A 9,902-nucleotide genomic window follows, 5' to 3' on the forward strand; every position below is an offset into this window, starting at 1 on the left:
AATGGATATTAGTATTTATGCTTTCATTATTTGGTACATATGTGTACATAGCTATTTCAAACAAAGGAAATGCTTTCTAAATGCCAGTCTTCATGTAAAAGAAAAAAAAAAGTAGTTTGAAATAAGAATTGCTAGTCTAATAAGATGGGGGAAAGAGCTCTAAAAAAAGTCTCATCTTTTGGCCTCATTCCTCTGTTGGATCCACTGTGTGATCTCCAAAAAAGCCATTATAATTACATTTTCTGTGTTGCATTTTACTGGTCTGTACAGTGCAGATAAAAAACTACCTAGTAACTATATATCACTAATTAATATTAGAAAAAAGGATCCCTGGTTTTAGTGAAGTGCTCTAAGAGCATCAGAAGGTTGGTAGTATTAATGCAAAATATTATCCCTTAAAAATAAGTAACAGGACAACTCTAATTTTCAGAGTTGTGTATCAACTTTGCATATAATACACACTTGCCTTTCTCTCCAAACCTTCAGATACATAACTGCCAGCTTTACTGAATGGCCAAAGGAGTCAAACCAAAATTATTTCAGATCATTCAGTGTGAGCTGAGAGGACAGAAGACTGAGCAGTCTAAGAAAAATTGTTCCTTCTGGACCCATAAATTGTTGCACTACCCATTCCTGATTAGGCTAAATAAAATGGGAGTGTTGTGTAGGCACCTTCATTTGCTCAGTAATGTAAAGAAATACTGATGGATACAGTAACAGGGAGAAGCAGGGGCAGTGGAAAATCTCAGAGAAATTCTCTAACTCTTTGGGTTTTCTTGATGTTGCTTTTGTAGAAGGAGCTAAAATTCCTTTGCAAATGTTTGGGATCCATATTTGAAGGAGTTCTGGGGAAAACATTACCCGCTTCCCTCCTGACTGTAGCAAGGAGAGTAGCAGTAGTAGTGCTTGCAGGGTTGTGCTTGCAAAAGAGATGACCGGCCTTTGGAAAACATTTTTTTTTTATTTGACTGTGGATTATAGTGCAAAGCTTAAAACAAATAGGGCCATTACTCTGGTGTTATGTTTTTAATAATACTTCCTAGATATGTTGAAGTCAAAATTTAATAAAATTTACTGTTACATCTAGGGTGAAACACGTTGTCGAGAGACCATGTCTTGGAGTTAATGAAGGAATGGAATAATAATCTAGACATTGGTGAGGAATGCAGTATAGGAGAAGAATCAAATAACCCTGCTACTACCTGTCAGCAGGATGAGACCAGTGAAGCACAAGAAAGTAACAACAGTAACATGGAATTTGGTGCAGAAATTGAAACAGAGAATGGGGGCAACAAAACCTCCACACCAGCAAAACGGGTAAAGTTTACTTTGTTGTAATATACAACAAAGTGATAAGTAGAATTGAGGGTGAGTTAGGAAATGGTGAATGTGACCTAGTGCAGAGAAAAATTGCTTATGTCTGGTGAAAGAATTTAATGTAGTGTAAGAATAAAAATAAATACTAGGATGTAAGGTGAACTCTCCAGCACGCGGTTGTCATGTAAGTACTGTGCACTGCAAGAAACCATTTTGCCTTAGATATCAAGTCCATAACAGGTAATGTCTCCTGTTCGTTGTCTTCAGGTGTAAGGGGTATGTGTATATATGGGGCGGAGCGGGGAGGAGGAATGTGACAGAAAAACCTGGAATCTTGAGATAGCAATATTTGGGGGCATTGAGGAGGAATCTTTCACAAGACAGCCATTTTTTGTACATATGTTCATAATGTAGGTAGCCATCTTGTGATGCCATCTTGGGGGGGTGGGGGGGAATAGAAAAAAAAAGGGAAATAATTGTTCATAAACAACAAATGTATAAGGCTCCAATTAATACTAAAACCTACAGTTTAACATTTAGGATAGTGATTTGATTTCTTAAGGTGATTGCCTAAGATAATGAATTTTCTTTCATAGTGCCTCTCGACGTTTCAGCTGAAGGAAGGAAAAACCATAGTGCAAATACTAAGGATTCTGCATTAGCTCTGACCTCTAAGGCTCTCAGATTTATCAGTCGCAAGGTAGCTTGCTGTGCTGCAGTCTGAAAGCATCATTGTTACATTGGATGGTTTCTGCTTTCAAAGAGGCTACTTAGCAAAGAATGAGCTCTTGATATGGAGAAATAATGCATATTTATTACAGCTGAATACTCTTGTATGAATTAAAAGTGAGGAGTCTATATGGAAAAAAGGACTTAAATACACTTTATATGCCAAAATCAAAGTTCTAGAAATTCTGCTTCATGCCACCCTAACCAGAGATAAGAAACTGCCATCCTTGCTTCCAGGCTCCGTGGGCATCTAAGACTTTGTCTGCTGAGCATACCCAGAAATGTCTGGTCTTGCTTTTCAGCCTAGGCTCTTTTGAAGAGCTATGTCAGGAAGTGTTTCCAGACTGTCATAGGATAGGATTTATAAAAAACATTGAAAACTACTCTTTCTCAGAAATGGGCCCTGAGGGGTTAGCGTTGGTGATGCTGGTGCTACTGCTCTTTTTTATGCTAGCCTAGGCATGGAGTACAAGCTGCAGGAGACTTCAGTTTCCTTTTCCTTCTGAGCACACTGCCTGCAGGCAGTTCCTTTCTCAGGGAGGACTATTCTTTCATTTCTTATAATTTCATACCTCCTTCCACATCATTCATCACTATCGCTCAAAGAAACCTAGTGGTCCTTCCACAGATAAAGGTAAAATGCTGCATTTTGGATTCTACTGTATAGACCATGTATGCACAAATTACTTGTGGCAATGCCTGTCTTGGAATTGGCTTATATTTCCCTTCTCTTCCTCCTTCTCTCCCACACAAGATAAAAGACAGGACCTGGCACAAATATTTTAAATAGTGATGGGGAAAAAACCCGCCCAACCTTTCCATACCCAAAGTGCATCACTGCTGTATGTAGATGATTGCTCCTGGTACTAAGTTGGCAGTTGATCACCATTCCTAGCAGACTTACATAGGATACCTTCCCAAGAGACCTGTTTCCTTCCAAATCAACTAAATAGAAAGTCATAGCAAAATAGACAAAACCCTAGAATGTAAGAAATTACTTACTGGGTGAGATCATCTAGATCACTACGCCCTGTGACAGTGACAACAGGAAATTTTATTTAGGGAGAATATACAAGCCTGGCTATTTCCTCCCATCCAAAATTGTCCTTAGGGTTGTTAGAAGATGCATCCCAACCTAATCCTTTTAGTATTCATTATGGACCTGTTGTTAACGAATATGTCCGATTCCTTTTTGAATATGCTGATACCATCTGCCTCTGCAGCTGCGCATGGGTGCAAGATCCAAAAATGCGCTATTTGCTGAGTAAATAAATATTTTTTTTCTGTTTTAAACTGACGTACCACTCAGTTCATAAGACGACCCTTGTTTCTAGAAGTACAGAATGTGCTGAACAGCTCACATTCATTACTAAATAAAATCTCAGTCATATTGCTCCGCAGTCACCTTCTCACCAAACTGGAGTCCTAGACTTTTTAATCTCTTCTCATACATGAGTGCTCTACCACTTCGATTATTTTAATTGCCACTCTCTGTACCTTTTCTAACTCCACTATGTCCTTCTTGAGTTGTGGAGACCAGAACTGTGTACAGTGTTAAAGATGCAGAGGCACCATGGTTTTATATATTAGGAAAATGGTATGTATTGTTGTCTTCTCAACACCTTCTCAGTAATATCATATGCATTTGGCTTTCTGGATACCACTGCTTGTCCAGCCACTGATGCCACACAGCCCTCAGTGATGGCTCCAAGATTGCTCTCCTGAATTATGACTGTAACTGCCAGTTTGAGTTAAGCATCATGTAGACCTGCTTTAGATTATTTTTCCCTGAAGTGTACCACTTTGTCTTTTTTCCCTCTCTCTCTTTTTTCCTCTTTTAATTTTTTTCTTCTTTTCTGAAGTCTGTTTCTTTGTGTTCTGCAAGCAAAATAAATATGTCTTCACACAAGGGTAAGACTCTGCATGGAACTTTTCCAGGAGCTTGGCTGTGTAAGAATTTTACTGGTGACAAACATGCAGATGTTGTCACTTACCTGGATTGCTCCTTTCTGCCAAACAGAGCCATGTTCAGAATTAATTCATTGATGCTAGTTGTCTAGGGCCTTTTTAAGTCTCCAAAGTGTATCAGCTGATTGCTTCAGCCCCTCCAGTCTTGTTTCACGGGTTGGCGAGAAAATAAGTAGCACACCTGCTTTACCAAATGCAACACTTGGAAAGAAGAGTACAACCCTCAAGACTTACAGTGTTGTGAATACCTTATCAAGTGCCCTTGCTAACATTTTATTGAAAGTTTGTCTAAATTAAGAGATAAAGTAACGTGTAATTTAAGACCGGCTGTTTCATATTTCCCTGGTAAAATACTATTTTGCATTCAGGTAGGGAACACAATGCAGAGGAACCAGTATTTCCCTTTGAGATGGCCTGGGCTGAAACACTTGGGTTTCTCCCTGTACAGTTAGGAGTGTGATTTTAAGGTTTAAAAGTATCAGACTACTTCATCTGCTAGTACTGAATATTATTTGTGTTAGCAGGAGCATTTAGAGTATGGTATTTTTGAAAGTTAATAAATTGTTGTTGTACTGAAGCAAAACGCTTAGCTTTTCAAAACGTATAAATCATTGTTATAATGATTACTGAAATCACCGATTCTTAACAATTAAAGATCTGTATTGTTTCCTAGCTTTGTTTTGTTTTCTGAAGAGATAAATCTTATAGTAAAAGTTGGAGTTCATCCAGTGGAGACCATTGATCCTGTCTTGGCTGAATTTTATCCATGAAACAGACCAGAGAAAGAGATACCAAAGAGCATCATTTTTATGAGAGAAGAAGACAAAATTCTTCATCTCTCATTTTTATAAGATGAAGATACCATTTTAAATAGTGTTTTAATATTGTGATGAGTTAATATCTGTGATTTTGATTCAGAAGCTTAGTTAATGAAGATTTAAATCAAGAAAGATTGGATTTAAAATGTAAAGGTAAGAAGCTTGCCTGTGTACTGTAGGAGAGATTAAAATTATCTGTTATAATGCAGCTCTTATTTCTGTATAATCTTATTTTTACATATTTTGTGATATATAGTATAGTAGAGTTACACTAGAATAGTATTTTGTAATTGTTTTCTGTTGTACTACTTTGTTCATATCTGTGTTCTCCTCACCTTTTTAATGTGTTTATAAAGTTGTAGCCTTTATTATTATTATTTTTTTTAAATTGTAGTTCCCTCCGGTATCAAATTCAAAGCGGCATCAGGATTGCCAAGAAAAGAAGGGAGAACTGGACAAGTCCTTGGTACCTTCCATCCAGGAACCGGGAAATAAAAGCCTTCTGAAGTCTGCTGTCTCAGAACCAAAAAGAAGTCATAGGACATCCATCAGCTCGGAACAGTTAAGAGTAAACAACTATTACTTGTGCCAAAATGAGCAGACTATATAAAGATGGACAAATATATCCTGAAATGTTTGTCTTTTTACTCTCCTGAACCCTCTAATCAGAAAGCTTTAGCTTTCCTTTAGCACCAAAGAAAATCTAACAGCAGTGTGAACTCCTAACCTGTAAGAGGACATCCACTGGTAGTATTTTTGTCAGAGTACAAATCATAGAATTGCCTAAAAATGTATGTAATTTATTTGTTCTATACTAATAGGCACCATGCCAGGTAGGCAGTTTGCTTTCACAAATCCATTTTGCTGTGTTTTACTTGCATTTACTTTCTTTACTTTTGTCACAAACATTTAGGGGGAAAAAATGAGGTCAGAATCTGTAATAGGGACTCCTGATTACTGCATGCTTTACACTCTGAGAATATTCTAGGAAATTGCTTATAAATTTGCTTGAGGCGTTATAGCACAAGTGCTTCAGTCTATGGAATTTGTTACTGCTATTTTAGATTGCTGTCAATTGCTTATTTTTAAGCAGGACTTATTTTAAGCTTGACGAATAGGAAATATATTTTTAAGTACAATGGAATTGCTGTGGTTCTCGCTACTGAATTTCTGGTGTGTTGATTAAATTCTTTAAATAAAACAGGTGTTAGAGTAACGGCCTTTATAAGTTAATTAATCTTCATTTTCAAAAGGATGAGCTACCATTAAGCTTAGGTTTATTATACGTATGTGTAAATTGCAATGTGATTTACTGTTCCAAAGACAAAGCCATTCTCTAAGGACAGTCCTTACCAGTAGACTGGCATTGTGGTACATGATTTGAGCAAAATACACACACTCCTGGCTGGTTGAAAATATTTCCTTAAATATATGTACATTTCATGTTACAGCTTATTCAAGCAATTCTGCTGCGAATATCAGTCTGTGGAGACACCAACTACTTAAATATCTTCTGATCTCCACAATAATCTTGTAATTCCTCTTACAATCATTACAGCCTTGGTTTTATTTAGGTGTGAAGTATTTCTATTACAGGGGCAAAATCTTTCTCTGTACGTATGGGAAAACTTTGAGAGATCTTATTTACAGTAAACTAAGTAAGAGCTTTTTGACATCATATAATATTGAAAGGGTAATATATCACTCTCATTCTCACTGAAGAACATAGCTGTCTGTATAATCAGGCACCTTTTGGGGAGTATTAATCTTCTGGTTTCCATTTTTCAGATGAGATCAAAGTCGAGTCTGTTGAGGAGCTGGGCACAAAAGGTGCGTTCTACAAAATGCAGTGAGTGTAAGAAAGTCATTGATTTCTATACTTTTCTGACAGAATTCAGTAAGAATTTCACTTTAAGCAGGAAGTTGTCCTTTCTTTCTCTTCTGTTGTGCACTTACACAGTAGCAAAGTCTACTTCACATATTGAGCTCTAATAGTCACACTGTTTTTATTTGATGTGGTTCAACTCTTTTACAAAGTCCAGACTACTTTCTGCTTCTCATGACACCAAAATGTTAGGTCAGATTGTGGCCTGAATAACTATCTCCTCGGCTATTAACTGACACTGCTCATTCTTTTCATTTAGTGAGACAGTCAGTTGAAGGGCATGTCTGGACTCACTATTAAAACAGTGGCTGCATCATTAGCCACCCTCGCGGCAGTCCTACCTGATCACTGCAGTTGCATTAGCAGAAAACTTCTTTCCATGATGGGGCACAGTATTGAGGGTGCTGGCATTCTTTTATCAGACGCACTTTTTTTGTAATGCAGACAAAATTTTCAGAAGCCCAGCAGACATGCTGACATTTTCTACCAGCCCTGCTCTTTTGAACCAAGGAAGCTTGAAAATGCACTACTTCACATCAAAGGATTATGTCATTTTTACAGCACTAGCAGAACACAGTAAGTATAATTTACCTTTAGAGAGTGAGCTATTTACTTGTCATGGGTGCATTCTCCTATCCTGAGGTATTAAATCATCTCCCAGCTCTGTCGATCTTAAGGTATTTTGGTAAGAGCGCACCTTTTGTGGCTGGGTCCTCAACAGACTTGACTTTGATCTCACCTGTTCTGATTTAATTTTCCTTTCCTCTGCACTCCTGAATTTATTTTGTATGTTGTTCTGTTTTGCCTAGGTACAAAATTTCTGTTTCCACAACTCCTCATGGTTTTTGCCACAGACCAGGTGTACGATCTACATTGGCCTGTGTAAGTCTCATGTATGTCCAGTGTCACGCTGACATATCAGTGCGTTTTGATCATGCACAGTGGAGGGCTGTGGGGCTGACATGAAAGAAGGCAGCAGCCTGTCAGATCCACGACTTGTAACCTGCCTCCTGCCCAAAGCTGAGCTGTGTCAGGGAAAGAAGGGGGTGAGGAATTAGGATACAGGCTGGATGTATTTCAAAGGTGATATTGACAGACTTTGTGCATGGAAGCATTTGGGAGGTGCCAAGCAGTTGAGCTTGCGTTGGAAATGCAGAAGAGTAGAACATCATCTTCTCAAAGGCTGGAGAAGGAACTTTCATTATACCAGTGATTCCTAGTGTTAAACCTCTTGTTAAACAAAACAGAGCTCTTACATTAAGCTCCATGCATTTTTCCTTTTTCTTCCTTATCCTCTTTTTTTCTTTATGCCCTTTTTTACTCCTTTTCAATACCTACATTTTCTCTGTTGATTTTTTTCATTTGTCAAAAGATTTCTTTTCTTCTTCCTCAAATCTCTTTCTTGTTTCTCCTTTTGATGTGGCTTTTCTCTGTGTTTCCCTTTCAACCCTCAGAGCTTACTTTAGTCTCTTCACTGTATTTGCTACATGGAGGAGGGCTATTGAAAAATTAAAAGTAGATTGCATGGGAATTTCTTATTTCTCCTTTTTCTCTAGAGGCCCATTCCTCTTCCCTCCTATTTCTATGAAGTTTACTATCCTCAAAAGCTTCCTTCCTCTACTTCCAAATCATTTTACTCATCTTTCCCTCTCTTGCTCTGTCCTTCCACTTCATCTTCCTCTTCATTTTCTATTGCTTGATATTTAACTTCTCAGGTAGGGTGAGAATTCGTGGTAGCATTCAGACCACCATGTTGTGGATAAATACTCCGATCTGTATCTCGGCTTTAACTGACAAACACTAACTTTCCAACTGCTTCTATACTGGCTTTTTGTTCCATTTTTTTCTATTACATGCTCAGTAACAGTAGCTGGGTTGGCAGTAGTAACTGCTATAGTCACATTATAACCACAGTCTTTTATAACCCATACAGATCAGGTCTGTATGATATTGTAATTTAAATAGCGGTTGCTGGCAGCCTATCTCTGCTTGTCCTCCTATTATTACAACCACCAGTAGAGCTGTTCTACTGGGAAATTTCAAGTGTAGACAAAGCTTTAATCAACAGTAATCTGATCCTTTAAAAATGCAACACCAATTCATTTATTTCTCATTTCACATATGAAATTTTAATAGGTACAATCACCCTTAAGGATGTTTCAAATATTAACATTATGCACAATTACAAAACAGAATCTTTTTTCTGTATGAAACTATCAGCATCTTTGAACCAAGTAAGTAGTTTTCTGTGCAGACATCAGGTTTACTATCAATCAGAAACTTATTAACAGCTGTGTTAGCCCTAATTAAGTGCAGAGCAATAGCAGACTTTTTAATTAAGTCTTATTTTCCTAAGAGGAGACTGGTGGGGTTATTTTCCCTTCTCTTCCCCACCTCCATCCTTTATTTACTGTGCAAAGCCTGCTTTAAAAATAACTGGGACGCAAGATGGGGCCATTGACATGGGGCCAAGACACCAGGAAATATTTCATTTACAGAATGGCTGTGTGATTGTATTGACCATATTTTATTCCTTTGGCTTTGGAAAAGATTTCCAAATTGTTTAACTTTTCTGCAGTGTTATTCATTTGGATTTCTTTTTTAGCTCTGATCTTGTCTGAAGTGTATTTCCTGTATTGTTGGTGTCAGCAGAAGTATTATTGAAATTATTTTTAGTGTATAAATTCATATGAGAGAAAGTAGAGATGTGTGACATCATATGCACCCAAAAAAGGTCCTTGTTGCCTGAGTAGATGTCTGTGTGTGTAGTAGAATGAATAAAGTACTTAGTTGTTATGAGAAAGAATGGGCCTTGCAGGTAAGTTGAAATTTAAAAGTCTTTATGAGCGTTTGATTTTCTTAGTCCTGAGCAGTGCCGAGTGGTATATGTGTGCTCCTGAAGGAGGGAGAGAAGTACTTTGAAAAATCTCTTAATCTGCACTTTCTACCTGGCGCTGTTTAAACTGAAGATCTTTGGTAACCACAAACAGTTGCTGGATCAGTTTATGTGCGGTGAGGATCTGTCCCTTGCAGTTTAAAGAGAGGGTAGTGTCAGTCAGTCTCTTGTTTGGATCATCACATGAGATGAATTTAAGGGCTCACTTCAGAAACCAAACCCAGAGCTCCCGGGTTTGCTTTTGCACTTAGGCAACAGACTGGTTTCCTTTGGGAAATGTGTTCAGCAG

The 9,902-nt window shown here is 37.8% G+C and overlaps 1 protein-coding gene across 1 annotated transcript in view; it reads left to right on the forward strand.

The window, feature by feature from the left end:
* STK33 (serine/threonine kinase 33) overlaps positions 1-5,442 on the forward strand; it is a 60,318-nt gene extending 54,876 nt beyond the window's left edge. The window contains 1 exon segment of the mRNA XM_009890978.1: positions 5,227-5,442. Coding sequence (XP_009889280.1) covers positions 5,227-5,442 — 216 coding nt within the window.
* The last annotated feature ends 4,460 nt before the right edge of the window (positions 5,443-9,902 follow it).

This window comes from Charadrius vociferus, unplaced genomic scaffold (genome assembly GCF_000708025.1).
Source record: "Charadrius vociferus isolate BGI_N301 unplaced genomic scaffold, ASM70802v2 scaffold248, whole genome shotgun sequence".
Taxonomy (NCBI): Eukaryota; Metazoa; Chordata; class Aves; order Charadriiformes; family Charadriidae; genus Charadrius; species Charadrius vociferus.